At 41.8% G+C, this 18,133-nt stretch overlaps 1 protein-coding gene across 1 annotated transcript in view; it reads left to right on the top strand.

Annotated features, from left to right (window-relative positions):
• BTBD7 (BTB domain containing 7) overlaps positions 1–18,133 on the top strand; it is an 86,228-nt gene that overhangs the window by 27,974 nt on the left and 40,121 nt on the right. Inside the window, 2 exon segments of the mRNA XM_048485256.1 lie at positions 1,127–1,314; positions 9,176–10,255. Coding sequence (XP_048341213.1) covers positions 1,233–1,314; positions 9,176–10,255 — 1,162 coding nt within the window. The 5' untranslated portion in view covers positions 1,127–1,232.

The raw sequence follows: 18,133 nt of genomic DNA, 5'->3' as shown, positions 1-18,133 counted from the left end.
GTTTCAGCTCAGTAGATAAATGAAGCAGAAGCCTCAGTTTGTGGTGTCACAGATAAATCCATCCCCCAGGACTGAAATGTCATGATGCCAAAACTAATTCTAATAATCTGGTTTCACAAGGTTCCGTTTAAAACATTCTAGAATTGAAAAATCTACCACAAGCAACTTGTATAGATGGCTGCCAGACTAATTTGAACTAGAGCTATGTTTAGTTTCAGTCAAGCATGATTATAGATGATTAAAAGTACATGTGGGGGAGCCCTCATAATTGTGAAGGCAAAGCTGAGAACAGTAAGACAAATAAGTAGCCTACATGTAACATTTTCAGATTCTGTGCTGGAAAAATTTATTTGTAAAACAATCAGAGGCAGTTCTTCTTGCACTTATAATACTCTCCTTTTGCTTTCTTGAACCAGAGCCATTCTGTGTTCCTCTCCATATAATATCACTGATGCCAGTGGGCCATTTTAATAAATGAAACTCGTGTTCCTGAATAGCTTCAGGTATATTAAGCTTTTCTCCATACCAGCAAGGTATCCTGCGAAAAGGGATGACTCATCGCAGTAGAGAATGTCTGTGATGTCAGGATCAGATGGTCAGAGTTGCAGTTTCACTTGCCCGTCCCAGTCAACCTCCACTGAGGCTGTCCTGTTTGACTCTCTAAGCATTTCAGGCAAGGCAGTGCCTTTGCTGCAGTGTATACAAGATCCTACATGTTGATAGAATGTGGCAATGTAGACTCAGGCATTACATCTTCCAGTTTCATTCATCTTTACTGTTGATAGTGTAGGTGGGTCCAAAATAAGTGTGTAGGTCTTTAAATTAACTTGAAACAGTAAGTTGGAGCCTATTTTTTTACCTGCTCTTCCAGTCTCCTTCCATGCTGTAGTCACTGTCCCATGTGGCCTTTGTCTACATTGCAGCCAAGGTATAGCTTTGTCCCTCTTTTGCTAGTAGAGAAACTCACAGGATATAGCCCAATGCAGATAATGTAGGTATATGTGTGTGTTATGGTTCCGAGGTGAGAAATGGATGTTCTTACTAAAAAGATGTACTATTGTATAACTACAGTATTAACAAAATCATATAAGGAAAATAATGATGATTTGTTTGTTTTTTTGTCCAGAAATGAAGGCAAAGAACCTACTTGAACAGTGTCTGAAGTTTTACAATGGATTATGGGACTGTGCGCTGATGAGACAGCAAGTGGAATGCCTGAGTGACTGAAGAAAATGGGTGCTAATGCTTCGAACTATCCTCATTCGTGTTCCCCAAGGGTAGGGGGAAATTCTCAGGCACAGCAGACCTTCATAGGTAAGCTTTTATATTCCCCTTTGTCTACCAGTTTTAGGTGATGCTGTTCCAGGTCATAAGTTGTCTTGCAAGATTTGCAACAGAACACAAGAAGCTCAGTAGATGTTTGATAAACTGGTATGTTCATGTGTTTCCAGTTGACAGGAATCTGTATTGTTAAAACCGTTGTGACCTTCTCAGTTCTCATGCATATTTTCTGTTCTCTCCTTTTCTAAACTAATTCTGCAGGAATGATAACAGTTGAGTTTCATGATGGAGCCTGTATAATAGACAGAGATTTAACTTTGGAAGACAAGGTTTCAAATTCTCACTTGATCGCAAAACTAACTGGAGACCTTGAGACAGTGACCTGAACCATCCACTTTATCTTTGCTCCTGTTTCAATATTAAAAGTTGGGGCTGCTTAGTGAGTGTGGTCTTTAAGTTTGGGACCAACAAAATAAGTTTATCATACAAATCATACTTGTGAAGTTCACTACTGTGATGTTCAGTTCTGCTTTAAAACAAACTAAATTCACTGCCAAGTTCATGAGAGTATGTTGATCAACTCTTAACCCTGATAGTTAAATAGAATTTAGAAATAGAGGCAGTATAATTCCAAATGTCAAGAGCAGATGAGTGGCAATTTCTTTTTCCCCCTGCTTATGAAACTAGAGATATATACATCTGACTGCTGTTTGTTTATTTATTTTATTCATTTTTTAGATTTGTAGACCGCCCCATCCCCAAGGGGCTCTGGGTGGTGTTGACTTAACTAGGCCTTGGTCTCCCATCATGAAGAGTATTTTTGCATCCTGGGGTTCTTTCGTAGAAGAAATGCTGCACGTGGCACCAGAGAATATGTTGACTGTGTCATGATTCTTAGTTCTGCCTGGTGAGCATGAACTCAGGGCACCTTCCAGTTCATTCACATCACCTGAAATCATAGTTTAGCATTGGGTCTGAACAATGCCTCATTATTAAATGCAACATCCAAAGGCGACTTATTTAAGTATGTGGTGCGTGTAAACCTCATTCATTATCCTTCCTCTGAATGTAACTTTCATTTTATCTGTGTTAGAATAGAATCCAAATGATGCTTTTTCCAGTTAAGTGGCTTTTCAGTAGAGCTGAACTTTTCTAGTAAGAGAATTTTTTTTTTTAAAAAAAGGGCTGCTCTTTCTTGCAATTGTAGGGGAAAAAACCTTCAATAAAACGTTGAGTCAGTGGTATTCCAGGGCAAACTGCAGCTGTTATGTAAATACTACGAGAGGGAGGGAGGGAGGGAGGGAGGGGGAGGGAGGGAGAGAGGGAGGGAGGGAGGGGAGAGGGAGGGGGAGAGAGAGAGAGGGAGGGGGAGGGAGAGAGAGAGAGAGAGAGAGCTGTCAAGTCATGATGATCTTGTATACCATTGTCCTTCAAAATGCCCTATCACTAACAACCTTGCTCAGGTGTTGCAAACTGAGGGCCATGACTTCCTTTCATAGAGTGAATCCATTTCATGTAGGATCTTCCTCTTTTCCTGCTGCCTTCAAGCTTCCCTAGCATTATTGTCTTTTCTAGTGAATCTTGTCTTCTCATTATGTGGCTAAAGTACAGCAAACCCAGTTCAGTTAATTTAGCTTCTGGGGACGGTTCCAGCTTGATTTGATCTAGAACCCACTTATTTATCTTTTTGGCAGTCCATGGTATCTATAACACTCTCTACCAACACCACATTTCAAAGGAATTGATTTTCCTCCTGTCAGCTTTCTTCATTGTCAAGCTGTCACACCCATGCATAGTAACAGGGAATACGATAGAATGAATTACAGTTGGTCGCCAGTGACACATCCTTACAGTTTTCCAGCTCCTTCATGGCTGCCCTTCCTAGTCTCAATCTCCTTCTAATTCCATGGTTTCAGTCTGTCTTTTGGTCGATGATTGAGCCAAGGAGTAGAAAGTCTTCCACAATTTCCGTTTCCTCATTGAGCACCCTAAAGCTGAGTAAGCTGAGCGTTACCATTAGTAAAGGAAGGTGTATATATTTTGCACCATTGTTACTGAGCTTTCCTTTGTAATTTCTGGAATAACTCTACAGTTGTACAGAGCGTTAATGGCTGACATTGTTCTGCAGAGGAGTAGCCTATTACAGGTACCCTTGTCACTTGCTCTTCTTGCCTAATCCCGTCTGACCAGGGGTCACTAGCAGTTGGATCCAGAAGATGATGAATGCCCTGTCAAGGTTGTTGGAGCCATACCCCCGCCCCCCATCTCTTTCCAAGGATGCAGCAATAAGACCACTCCTGAAGTAGCTGTTCTTATACCTAGGTCCACGTCTCACCCAGCAAATGGATTATCGCCTGTTTTAGATTAGAGTAGGACTCCTCCTAAAGGAGCAGGTTTGCAGCTTGGAAATGCTCCTGGACCTGGATCTCCTGTTGGATAAACAGGTAGCAGCAGTGGCCAGGAATGCCTTTCACCAGCATTAGCTGGTGAACCAGGTGTGATCCTTCTGGGCAGCAAAGATTTTGCCACTGTGGTGCATACTTTGGTAATATCTAGATTAGGTTACTGCAAAGAGGCAGACAGCTTGATAATTAAGTAATGTAAGACCTAATTCCACTTACCTCTAATACATTTGTACTATTGTTCGGGGAGGAGATTTGAGCACCAGTTTTCAACTCAATAGCAATTTACAGGCCAGTGCCTCATGGACAAAATACAGCTTTTCTCTCTACTGTCACAGAATGAAAGGTCAATTCAAAGTAGAAGACATGTTTACCCAAAATCAGGTCTTTCCTTTTCACCTGTGGGACTGGAAGCTGGTAACTCCTGCTATTTCAAAAAAGAACAGCGACTTTACAGTGCCATGATTTTGTAAGCGTTTGCCTCCGGCACAAACTTGAAATAAGTGCTTTATTAAAACACTTCATTCTTTGACCATCAGAATTAATAACAAGATTGTTCTTGCTCAAGGTAAATCTTTGGTATTAATTAACCTCAAATCTCGTGGAGTCTTCCTTTGAAGTTTCCAATTAAGCTTGGCTGTTTTGCATCACGTCCCTTTTAGTTCACTTTTCCTTTGAACAATAGACAGTGTTGCTAAACCATAAAGAGAGAAGCTTCTGCATACTTGGGGAAACCTCAGGTATGCAGGAAAACAAAACTTTCCTCTTACGACAAATGTTGTTTGCTCACACTGGATTCATTCACTAACTGCTGCCATCAGTGGAAGTGTTTCATTTACTGTTTCTGAGCTACTGGCAGACCCTGGATTCTCTTAGCAATTGTGGTGATGAGCTTCCCCAGAGGGAGATTCCTTCATCCATTTTTCAGCACTTCCTTGTTGGGGCTCATCAGCTTGGTTTCCTGTAGAACAAAACCTGAGCTGTTTCGCAGTAGTGGTGTGGTCAGCAGTGGCAGAGGGTTTAGTATCATTTTTAAACTCACAAAGCACAGATGGAGGTATAGGAAAAGGGATGAAACAGTTGCGGAAGAAAATTAAAATGTACATCTTAGTGAGAATCACTGTCTGTCTTATTAGAATTTCCATCTCCTTGGGGAAAGGGTAGAGAAGAGCTGGTTAGCACTCAACAGTCAGCAAATGTCATATTCTCTTGAATGTTTTGAGGAGTCTTGATGAGTGGAGCTGCCCACCAAAGAAGGAGAGATTTAACCAGCGTAATATAGTGGTTAAGAGCGGTGGACTCTAATCTGGAGAATCAAGTTTGATTCCCCACTCCTCCACACGAGCAGAGCAGTGGACTCTTATCTGGTGAACCAGATTTGTCTTCCCCTCCTACTCCTACTCATGAAGCCTGCTGGGCGACCTTGGGCTAGTCACAATTCTTTGGAACTCTCTCAGCTCCACCTACCTCACAAGATGTCTGTTGTGGGGAGAGGATGGGAAAGGAGTTTGTAACTTTCGAGTCTCCTTACAGGAGAGAAAATCCAAACTCTTCTTCTTTGTAGGATTCAAGGCAATAATCCACCCCCACCCCCCTGAGGTCCAGTGGAGTCGTATTTGACACTTTTGAACCAAAAAGCAAAAAACTCTGCCATTATGCAAAGGCAACAGTTTGAATTGCTGGATCTGGTTTATGGAATTAGTTATCTGTCGTCACCAGATGATTAAGTTTAGTCTAATGAAATCAACTGAGAGATTCCTGGGTTCTAGAAATGCAAAAGTGCGCAAGAGCCTCTTAACTGAAAGAGTGGAAGAAAATAGCAAGAAAGGGAGGCATCTGTTACACCACCTTTGCCCCCAAATAGAACCAGCTAGACCAGGGGTAGGGAACCTGCGGCTCTCCAGATGTTCAGGAACTACAATTCCCATCAGCCCCTACCAGCATGGCCAATTGGCCATGCTGACGAAAAACTGATTGGGTATGGATTCCCTAATTTATCTGAAGCACCAGAGTTCTATTCGAGGACTGTGTTTTGCCATGAACTCATAAAAGTAAAGGCGGAGCATGGCTGCCGATCTCACTAGGCTCAATAGCACGCTGAGTAGAAGCAAGCAGCTTGCCTAATGTAGCAAGGAAATTACCCCTTATGCTTGAGTGGCCAGGGTAGGTGAAGGGCAATCTCGAAGCCTACTTCTGAGCCCTGTTTTGAGAAGTATATCTCTCCTTTGGGACTGTATTTAAAGAGGGGAATGGTTGCTGGGTCAGCGATAACAGTGGTATGCCTTTTAAAGCTTCAAAGATGAGAAATGCAGCTGTAATTTCTATTAGATATGTAAGTATTACTCAGTTGGTAGATCTTAAAGGTACAGACAAGAAGGAGGCTATTATGAAGAGCTGCCAGAAGACCTGACATTCCAAGATGCAGATGTTGTTACATTATATACAGAGGACAGATGAAAATGAGGTCCATATGAGTGTAAATAATTTGATCAGGGCTCTACCCAATTAGTGTCAAAGTGGCAAAGTATGATGAATAGATAATTTATTCACCTAAGAAGATTAAGTGTTCCTTTCTGTAATATTCAGTTTAGATTGTAATGTTTGTTAGTCGGCAGTGTTGAGGTGAACTGGCTGAGTAGCGTAGTTTACCCCTGATCGGTCAAGCCATGACTTTTCTCAAATTCTCCTGTTGATGGTAAAGATTGGCTCTTGTCTCAGGGTTAGGTGGGGAGACGTCCTCAGTAATGGAGGGTACGTTTTAAACAAGATGCTGGAGAAAGAATCACATGAAGTTTATAGCCTGGACCCATGCAGACAACTTCATGTTTGAAATGACTTAGAATGTTAAACTCATTACTCAGCTCAAATGGTGTCATCTCGCAGGGTCCCACAGACTTCGTTTGATTGCTGTAACACAGCTTCTAGCTGCTTTTTTATAAACATTGCTTTAAAATAAATAATTCTGTCTATGGACTGGTTTCCACAGTTTTAAAGTCTGCCTGCTTGATGCGTGAATTGTTTGAAAAGACACCATGCTCAGATTAGTAATAGGGACCCAATACCTTTCTAAGTGGCCTCAAAGCAGTTCTTTATCATGGTTTGGGTTTTTTGGTGTTCTGAGCAAAAATAGTCTTTGCCAGTGGATTGCAATCCTCTGTACAGTTGGACAGAGGTCTTCCTGCTGACCTGGGGATTTAAGCTGGCTGCTAAACAGAGGCTATCATACTTTGGTCACATTATGAGAAGACAAGAGTCACTGGAAAATGCAATAATGCTAACAAGTTAAAGGCAGGAGGAAAATAGGAAGATCTGACTGTGATACCCCTTCTTTACTCACACATAGTGCCTACTGCTCTCTTTACCTCTCAGGTTTAGGGTTACAAGTAGGTCAGAACATCACACAGCACTGCCCATCTTTTCTCTTTTAACATCTCTAGAGAGCCATGACCATTTCACCCCTCAGTTCCCCCCTCTCATTCACAGAGACATTAACAAACAAGGTAGTCCGGCCCTCTTCAATAACAGGCCCTCACTCAAATACTTCACAGAGTTATTGGTTTTGGGGGCTCAAGCACTGTTCCCCTCACAGGCTACCACCATTTATTTATATTTATCCTATATATATATAAACTGAGATCTTCACTGGGTATGTGGGTTTATTACTTCACCTGAGATACAGAGCCCACAGGGTTAAACAAACACGGAGTTAAATGTATTTATGGGTTGAATGTAGACCTGAAAAACATAACGTAGAGGTTGCAACAGTTCTGTTCCCTTGAATTTTTTGAACTGTTTCTCTATTCCAGCATTTGACATCTTCTGTTATAAATTGACTTTTCTTCCCATTGACTTTAAGTTGATCTTCAGCTCAGCTTCACTCCGACAGGCATACTCTTTCCTTCTCCTCTCCCTTGCTGCCAACTCCAATGTGAAATGAATTTTACTCAATTAAAGAAATAAGAGCCCTCATTTTGCAAGTCCTGAATAAAGCTGTTAATGATAGCCAATTTTGCAGGTAATTAAGTCATAGAATTGCCATAGGAAGCAACTTGATGGCGCTCTCTCGCTCTCTCTCTGGCTCTTTCCGCACACGCAAAATAATGCGTTTTCAAACCACTTTCACAACTGTTTGCAAGTGGATTTTGCCATTCTGCACAGCTTCAAAGAGCATTGAAAGCAGTTTGAAAGTGCATTATTCTGCATGTGTGGAATGAACCACTCACTCACTCACTCACTCACTCACTCACTCACTCACTCACTCACTCACTCACTCACTCACTCACTCACTCACTCACTCACTCACTCACTCATATATGTTGGAGACACCCTCACACAGAAGCACTACCACTAAATTAACCAGATAAGTCCAGTTACAGAAACATTTTAAAACTACCTAACGTGAAATAAGGTTGAGGCGGAAATGGTCTGTCATGGGGCTAGAAGTATTTCTGAATTTGAGATGCCAGTGACATTTATAGGAACTAGCATGAGATTTTTAGGTACCAGCTCTACACAATGTCATGTGCACTGGAGCAGTAAAAGCTGAATGTGTGTAATTGCTTGTATTGTTTCTTTTTTAATGTTGTGTTCGTGAATCTTGAAGACTTTTTCCTATCTAAGCTTTCCACAAGAAACTGTATGAATGGCGTATATGAATAATCCTCCAAAAGGAAAGAATGAAAAGACAAGAAAGACAAATATAGAACAACCACAGGACAAAATCAAGGGGTTCTTTTCCATGCAGTTGCATATTCCAAATAGTTTCAGGCCAGTTCCTGCTTTCAGAACTGATGTCAAAAGAGAGGAAGCTATTTTTTATTTTTATTTTATCTTTCATCTGAGAAATTGGCTTTCAGCTTGTGGGTCGGAACAGCAGGATTAAGTTGACTGAAGATAGATCTCACCAAGTGTTGTTTTCTGTGAGAAAAGCAGGAAAAAGCTAAACCAGGGGTCTGCAACCTGTGGCTCTCCAGATGTTCATGGACTACAATTCCCATCAGCCCCTGCCAGCATGGCCACTTGGCCATGGTGGCAGGGGCTGATTGGATTTGTAGTCCATGAACATCTGGAGAGCCACAGGTTGCAGACCCCTGAGCTAAACTAATGGTGTTCAGGGGAAAAGAGGGGTGCTGTTCCCCAGTCTCTCTGTTATGGATTGGTCATCCTGGGTCTGAAAAAGTTGAAAGCTATTGATCTGAAATGTGCCCAGTTGCTTTGTAGTGCTCCTATTTAAGACCAGGATTGCTAAATCTTGCTGAGTCTGGTTTTCTCCAACTTCAGATGGTTTAAAGTATTTTCATTTTGTTTACTGTATGTACTGCTTTCACCTCCTGCATGTGAGCTCCCAAAGGCATCTGGTGGGCCTCTGCGAGTAGCAGAGTGCTGGACTAGATAGACTCTGGTCTGATCCAGCAGCCTCGTTCTTATGTTCCTGTGTTTTCCCAGTGAAATCTAGTGCTGATTTGAATGAAATTATCTTTTCCATTTTTCAGGAACATCATCCTATTCTCATCAAGGCTATGGCTGTGAATCCAAACTGTACAGCCTTGACCATGGCCAGGAGAAACCTCAAGACAAGAAGAAGAAAAGCTCTGGCCTGGCCACGCTCAAAAAGAAGTTCATTAAGCGCCGAAAGTCTAGCCGATCTGCTGATCATGCCAAGCAGATGCGTGAGCTCCTCTCAGGCTGGGATGTTAGAGATGTCAATGCATTAGTGGAAGAGTATGAAGGAACATCAGCCTTAAAAGAGCTTTCGCTGCAAGCTAGTTTGGCAAGACCAGAAGCCAGAACGTTGCAGAAAGACATGGCTGAATTGTACGAGTTTAAATATTGTACGGATGTAGATCTTATATTTCAGGATACTTGTTTTCCTGTGCATCGGGCTATTTTGGCTGCAAGATGTCCATTTTTCAAGACCCTGCTTTCTTCCTCACCAGAGTACGGTGCCGAGATTATAATGGATATCAACACCGCTGGCATAGATTTGCCCATGTTTTCTGCTTTGTTACACTACTTGTACACAGGGGAATTTGGAATGGAGGATTCACGGTTTCAAAACGTTGACATCCTCATGCAGCTGAGTGAGGAATTTGGAACGCCAAATTCATTAGATGTTGACATGCGAGGGCTCTTGGACTACATGTGCTACTACGACGTGGTTCTCAGTTTTTCATCTGACTCTGAACTGGTTGAAGCTTACGGGGGAAGTCAAAGCTGCTTAGACGAGGAGCTCAGAGCGCACAAAGCTATAATTTCGTCAAGGTCCCCCTTTTTTCGGCATCTGCTGCAGCGCAGAATACGGACTGGTGAAGAAATCACAGATCGAACACTAAGGACTCCAACTAGGATTATACTGGACGAATCAATCATACCAAAAAAATACGTGAGAGTAATTTTAAACTGTATGTATACCGACATGGTGGACCTCTCGATTTTGCACAGTAGTCCTTCGGTGGGGAGTCTAAGTGAAGTTCAGGCTCTCGTAGCAGGAAAGCCAAACATGACGAGGGCTGAAGAAGCTATGGAGCTTTACCACATAGCGCTTTTCTTGGAATTTAACATGCTTGCTCAAGGTATGTCACATTTTATTCTGCTCTGAATTTTGCAGTCCTTCAGTCTGGAGTTGAATCGAAATTCTTCCCTGAAGTGTTTCCTTGATGACATCCTCTTCTCTTTCCTGGCGTGAAGATCGGAAAACTAGTATTTTCATTTCAAACATTTAGTCATATGTATAGTTGTGTGTTTTGAACTGCATTGTGAAAATATTTCTAAGGAACACCTCCCAGTAGCATTGCTGGAAATCCTTCAGGACTCCCTTCTGTTCCCATGTTGTTGTTTTTAACATAAAACTCTTGACAAAAGCAAGGGGTCATCAATGTTTGGCTGTTTCTCGACTGTCCCTTTCATTGGAGCAGTGGTTGTTTGAATATATGTGTGGGGTAAAAAGATTAATGGGGGCTTAATATTTTTAGGAAATGGATCTGAACAAAGTGATGGTATTATTGGTAGGTAAGTTACTTGTAGAAATCTGTGTGATGTTGGATGGACTTGCACTCCTCCATGAAGACCATCTGTGTGCTTTTGAAGTACTGGTGGATCCCACATTATTTGTAAATGCACAAATGATGTCAATAGCTTAGAGTGCCTTTTGCCAACATCAGCCCTTCTGGAAAAGCATTATTTTGTCTTGGGTATTCATGTTTCAGTAATGGTAGGTAGGTAACAAAGTCCATAATAGTATAAGAACAACAACTGCTGAGGCATTAATAAATACAACAAGAAAATAAAACTCAGCAGAATTGAAACATTAAAATTTTTGGAACCGGGACATCCCATAGATTTCAGCTTGTTAAACATCAGGCTGAGCGTTCAGCATGGATCTTCTTTGACTGTACAATACGAGTGACATCACATATTTCGGCGCAACTTCTAATTCTGTGCTTTCGGATTGGGATAAAAAGATAAGTAATCTTTATCTTGTGCAGCTGAAATGCTAAAAGGCTAGCCTCAGAGTAAGAATGGTTGCAAGAAACTTAGCGCTGGGAACTGAGAACAGGTTACAGAACAGGACATATCTCTCCCTCTCCCCCACAAAATCACCAGAGTCCCTGGGCACGGGGTACAGTAATAAAAGACAGTAAGAGACAGTAGAACCATGTCATCAGCATAGATTAGATGTTGGCCGAGTGAGAGTAAGATCGGCCGTAGGCCTGTCAGACTTGCCACTGTATCATTGAGGTATAGGTTGAAAACCAGGGAAGCTAAAACATACCCCTGTTTAACCCATTGAGAATTGGGATTTCCTCTGTTGGCAGTCCAGATGTCCTCACCCTTATTATGGCTGTCAGGTTACTCTGAAGTTCACACAGCAGGAATAAAAGCCATTTATCAATGTTTAGAACAGCCAACATTGACCAAAGCGGATTCCTGTCGTACTGAATCAAAAGTGGCTTTTAAATCCATAAATGCCACAGATGTTCAGTAGGGCCCCTCATGCAATTTAGGGCCAGAAGGTATAGGATCAAGCATTGACACATTTGTACGTTGCCCTTTTCTGCAGCCCGCCCTCCAAGATGGCAAACAGAGCAGTCATCCTGCATCTGTTCTTATTACCCCGTAAAGCAGTTACTCCCATGGGCAAATTTTGGCAGTTTCTTTCTTCCTTTTGCACCAGAGAATCAGGGCTGCTGGAGCACCATTTCTTATGCTTTTAGCTTTTTCTGGATGATGCACCTTTCATACTGTGGCCTGAAGCCTCATCCTGTTCTGACCAGTTTTCTGGGGATTCTTTGAGGTTGCTGCCTGGAGTCTTCTGAAGTGTGTCTTTTGGAATGTGTTGGCGAGGTACTTGTTCTGAGCTTTAGTAGTGTTTATGCTACACTAGTGAGATAGATGTTTTGCACGTGGACTGCTTTAGGAAAAATTTAAAAATCCATCAGATGTCCAGAATAGTCAGGTTGCTAACAGGCTAACCAATGAGCACACTTATGAAGCATCCGGACCTTTTCACTGGCTTGCAGTCTGTTTTAGCTTCATGGGCTCTTCTGAACTTTGCTCTAGAATGTTATAGAACCAGAGCATATTTGAATTTAGCTTTGCTTTTCTTGCGCAATCTCTTATACCTAAACTCCCTAGTGGGAATGGGATTTAAGTGACTGGCAGGCGAAAACCTAGGGCAGTGGTGGCGAACCTTTGGCACTCCAGATGTTATGGACTACAATTCCCATCAGCCCCTGCCAATTGGCCATGCTGGCAGGGGCTGATGGGAATTGTAGTCCATAACATCTGGAGTGCCAAAGGTTCGCCACCACGGACCTAGGGCAAGGACTATAAGGCCATGAGGAAGAATGAATAGCACAGCTGCTTTTTGGGTGGGAAACGAGACTCCTTTCCCCCTGGAAAAAAGATTTTGAGTAGCCCGGGAGCTACTTAACAGCCAGATTGCATAACTTAACAACTTTTTTTGTTTCTGTGTATCACACTAGTTTTACACCAGCACAGACCTTATATTGCTCTCTGTTTTCTTGAGAAATTCAGATTTCCTCCTTTCCTACTGTGCCATTGAAATCAAAAAGTGGTAGTTAGCGGACCTCCAGGGACAGCATGGGTGCTTTTTGGGAGGGGGTATTGAAATGCTCTCCCTTACCACCAATGGAAAACATACCTAGGATCCTGGCCAGGATGTATACAGTTAAGACCTTCTCAGTTACTCACACACTAAGGGGCCTTGAATCTCTTTCTCCCACCTTCAGTGCGGAATATACTAAACTATATTGCCAGATTGCCATGGAGCTTGTTAACACTAATGTTGCATCAATTTATTTTTAACAAAATGTGATTTGCAGAAGTTCTTATGGCTTAGGCAGCTCATAATTGATCCGTCTCAGGTATCACTCAGATCGCTTGTTCTGTTGAGACCGTAAGTAGCAGAGCTGGCTGAACGTGCTTTGAAGAAGCATTTGGAAGGCTGTAGAATGGGTTGCAGTGGTTATTCTAGCTTGCTGTTCTCCCCTATATTTGATCCTGTGACTCCTTTTCCCCTGCTGGATATTATGACTCCCTGTTGTATATTATGAGTCCCACCTACCAAGTCTTCCTCCAACAGAGAAGGACTTCCTTTATTAAGATATTTTTTTTCTTGTTACATCATTCTTTAGTTAAGGAAGTCCTTATCCCTTGAAAAAAAAATTAGCGAAAGAGAGTCATAGGACCCACAAAACAGAGGGTTGAGCATCTACTAAAATGTGATCATTGTGGCAGGGCTGGCCAGCTGGGAGGGCAGAGCTCAGTGCTTTTTCACATGGAACTGGCGAAGACCAGTTTGGCCAAAATTATATGCTGTAGTTTAGGCATGGTCGTAAACTTTAAAATGGAAATTGCGGTTTTTCAACAGAAAGCAGCAGAAGGCCATTGCTTTCACATCCTGCATGTGAGCTCCCAAAGGCACCTGGTGGGCCACTGCGAGTAGCAGAGTGCTGGACTAGATGGACTCTTGTCTGATCCAGCAGGCTCTTTCTTATGTTCTTATATTCTAATAGGGTATATAGCACTTTAGTCGAGGGGCCAGTATGGCGGCGCTGAAATAGCCAGTGGTGAGCTTGGGTCCTGTTCCAGGAACTGGTGGAGGGAATTCCGGAACTGCATTATCTAATGGGCTGCATTCTGATTGCGGTCTTATCAATGTTCTGAAGGATTAGAGTCCACTCGAAACATGAGATAAATGTCAGACATGGTAGAAGTTACGAGACTATTTTGAAATTCCTTTATATTTGTGTTTTGTTTCTTATCAGCATTAATATCCATGTCAATTCCGAGTTTCAGATGCTCACCTATGAAGTATTCTATAGGAGCTTTTATTTTTCTGTGCTTAGCCACAAACTTTTGTTCAAAAACCCACAAATTATTATTTAGTCCTGCCTTTAAAAAGGCCACTTGATGATCTGTGCTTTTTCATTTTTTTGTTTTCTTGGGTATTCTTGGTGAACAGCTTCATTTTCATTATTGGTATTGATAACTTTGAGGTTTAATGCAGTGTGTACATAACTTTTATGTATAACATGTAAGGCTGATTTATTGGTGCATGAGGTTGGAAAATGTATATTTATGGGGAAATTTTAAACATGAAGAAATCATAAATGCCCCCAAAGTAGACTCAAGTTCAGTTTTCAAAAGAGAAACTGACGTATTTTCTCGTTGAACCAGGAAGGGTGAGATATTAGCATCCCAACATACCTTAGGAAGCTTGTCTGACTCCTGTGTCTCAGCTTCTCTGATCTTGTCTCAATGTGGTGTGATTGATTTCCGGGTTAGTCCTAGCATGTCCACGGCCCTCTGCCTCTTCTGATTTGCCTATGGCTCTGACTTTAATCCAAATTTCCATCTTAATCGGGGGGCTGAAATGGAAATCTGTGTAATTCTGGAGCGTAATGCTAAGTCACGGTTAAGGAAAGCAAACGAGCATTTGTACTGGAAAGGGGAACAGAGGTCTGCAGCCTATTCCCAGTTTCTTAAGAGATCGGCACTGTTAGGTCTTCACTAGCCCGTTATAAGAAAAATAAAAATGCAGATGGTTGTGGTGGGTTTTCCAGGCTGTGTGGCCGTCGTCTGGTAGATCTTGTTCCTAACGTTTCGCCCGCATCTGTGGCTGGCATCTTCAGAGATGTATCACAGAGGGAAGTCTTTTACATATTGTATCTAGACACAGTGTGTAACAGACTTCTCTCTGTGATACACCTCTGAAGATGCCAGCCACAGATGTGGGTGAAATGTTAGGAACAAGATCTACCAGACCACGTTAGGAACAAGATCTACCAGATCATGACCACACAGCCCGGAAAACCCACCACAACCAGTTGAATCCGGCCGTGAAAGCCCTTGAAAATACAGATGCTTTCACTTTAAAAATGATTAGATGAACTCTGCAATGAACTCTCTTCTCTTGCATGTTTCCTTCAGTCATAATTCTATTTCTAGGTGTAAACAATCTTCAACAAAGTGGGTGGTTAGATGGAACCTCGTTCTCTGAATTTCATATGAAAGCATTGTGATCTCTTTAAAAAGATGAGTTTTTTTAAAGAATAACTCTATGCAGATTAAGAGTTGACATAATTTCCTTGACATATTGGGGACATATTTGGAACATTTCAGAGCACAAAGAGCCTTTTTAAATCAACACGCACTAGCTGTTGCATTTTAAAGTACAATACAGGAGAGAACAATACTCCAGCATATTAAAATACAGAATTTTGATTCTGATATAATTAAAAGCATATCTGGGAGCTCCGTGAATGATCCTGGAGAATTTGTAGGATCGCTCCCTTCTCCACAAAATTGCAAACTATAGCTTGTTGCTGGATCCAGACCCATATGATTTTTGCGTGCTCTCCATACCTGTGTGGGCCTGTGGACAAACCACTACCTGGATTGCAGTGTAAATGTTAGGTCTCGATCCTTGAATCAACAAACAGACTCTGGATTGTTGATCAGTAGTGTTTATTGGAAAGGTAATGAAGTACCCAGCTTGCAAGAAGCCAGTTTTGGCGAACCTGGCTTTTGCACACACATCCCTTTATCCAGAAACATTCCCTGCTTCCATTTTTCCAAAGAATGTGAGAAAGAGTTACATTGGAGCCTAAGCGCCCCAAGGTCAGTGACAGACAGAGATAAAGCCACCTGGTTTCCTGCCCCCACAGAGCAGTGGAAATATCCTGTCTCCCATGGGTGTAGACTAGAGTATCAGGGATAAGCCTAGTTACCTACCAAGCATGTAAAACCATAAAAGCAAGATCAAGGAAAGAATGTTCCATTACAACGGTGGTAACATATAGCAGGCTAAGTACATATATCTAAAAGCAATTACATTGACAGAAATGCATCTCAATCAACCAGATACAATCACCGTCTATATATATTATGTAGCTATTGCATGGAGTTAGGAGTGCATCTCAATCAAGTAGGTGCTGTCCCTGACAGTAAATCAGTTTGTGCAAGGTTTGTGGCTCAGTGGCAGAGCACATCAGGAACCCTTAGGACCAAAGTGGGATGAGTCATGGGGACATGCAGGAGCTAACCCCAGAAATCCCACTACTGTGTGAGCTCTCTTTGCAGAGGAGTCCATGCAAGAGAAGAGGTTTAGCATGTTTATGTTGCCTCTCCTTGAATTGTGGCCTCCCAAAACATTCTGTTTCCAAACATCCCCTGACCCTGAAGAGCAGCTTTATGCAACCAGGATACTGGGAGTGTGTACTATTTTTTCTGTTCATGGTTCATTGGATTTAAACCATAATATCATGAAACAATAATTAAAACTTTGTAATTATCTTGATTTGAAAGATGATAATAAGTCACTTTCTTCATAGCGATGGCTTCTGTACAAAGCCATCTAAAATCTTTCCCTTTCCATCCCATCCTGCTAGCAAATTGGATCAAATGGCTCTAGGTACAGATGCTCAAATCCAGCATTTCTTAATTAATAACATCAGCCTGCAGTTCCAATAGGGGACGAGAGTATTATGGAAAACAGCCAATTTTGTTCCGGAGCAGCAAGGGACAGAATTGAAATTCAGTGAAATGTCATTCGCTGGTTTGGATATAGTTAGAGACTTGCTTCCTTGCAATTCAAGAAATAAAACAATTCAAGATGGAGAATTATTGTTCCACCTATAAGATGTTTTAAATGAATTACATTCTACTGAGCTGTATTAGCTGTATTTGTGTTCATAGAAATCATATCCACTGTGGTAATGATAGCAGATGACTGCCTACTTATAATAATTCTCTCTTAAGGCCACAATAGTTCAGATGAAAAAGAAAATGCACATTTTTGTTCTCATTAAAGTGGTTTCAAATTTCTCATTTCTGGTTTTCATAGTTTCAGCAGCAGTCGGCTTTTTACCACGTTACGTTCTATATTGATGTGTTTCTGAAGTATGAGAGACAAATATTCTTGATGCTGGCATAAAGCAGCTTCACAGGGGAAAGAAACAGAACTTCAGAAAAACCGATGATGATTTATCAACTTGATCTTTGAGGCACCTATAAGGCAATTGCTGAGGATTGGGAGGACATGAATACATCTTAAAAATAGTAGAGGATCCTAAAAAGTAGTAAAGGAGTGATTTACCATAGAGTAGGGATGTGTTAGTAAAAGTTGTTGGGAAGAGGACAGCAAGGAAAACCCCTGAAGAGACAGCATAAAAATCCTTTAACTGAAATATTGGATTTTGGAGTGAGGGAAGAGAGAAAAAAATTAAGGCTGTTGAGGCATAAGATAGCTGTATAGTCCCATAATGAGGTTTACACACAGGTCAAAGAACTGGAGTGGCATCTCCCTACATTTGAAATAAATAGAATAAAATTTAGAATAGAATAGAAATAAAATGTATGACAAATAACATAATAGGGAATAGTAAGGTCTGAAGGCCCATCTTTTGGAAACAACTTCATGCTAGTTTCCCCTCTGTCACTGAACCGTGACAAACATACCAAAACCAAAGCTGCTGTGCAACATGTGCTGGAGATACAAGCCATTGAACCAGTTCCATAACTCAAGAGAGGAGACAGCGTCTACTCCATCTTCTTCACCATGGCCAAAGGAAATGGAGATTGGAGGGTGATTCTTGACCTCAAGTTCATCAACAAATTCATGTGACTGAAACACATCCGCAAGAACACCCTGAGGTCCATAGTGGACTGTCTCCAACCAGAGGAGCTTCTTACATCTATAGACCTCATGGAGGCTTACCTCCATATCCCTACCTTTCCTGAGCCCAGGAACTAGCTCCAGTTCTGCACCAACCAGAATCACTTCTAGTTCAAGGCTCTTCTCTTCGGTCTGTCCCCTGCGCCGAGAGTGTTTTCGAAGCACCTGGTCAACCTTGTAGTTCAGCTGAAAAATACACCTCCGCCTGTATCTGGATGACCTCCTGATATGCTCATTCTTGTCCACCCAT

The sequence above is a fragment of the Sphaerodactylus townsendi genome, linkage group LG02, assembly GCF_021028975.2.
Source record: "Sphaerodactylus townsendi isolate TG3544 linkage group LG02, MPM_Stown_v2.3, whole genome shotgun sequence".
Classification (NCBI taxonomy): domain Eukaryota; kingdom Metazoa; phylum Chordata; class Lepidosauria; order Squamata; family Sphaerodactylidae; genus Sphaerodactylus; species Sphaerodactylus townsendi.
The sequence above is the reverse complement of the archived record's forward strand: the minus strand, read 5'-3'. Positions and strand labels throughout refer to the sequence as shown.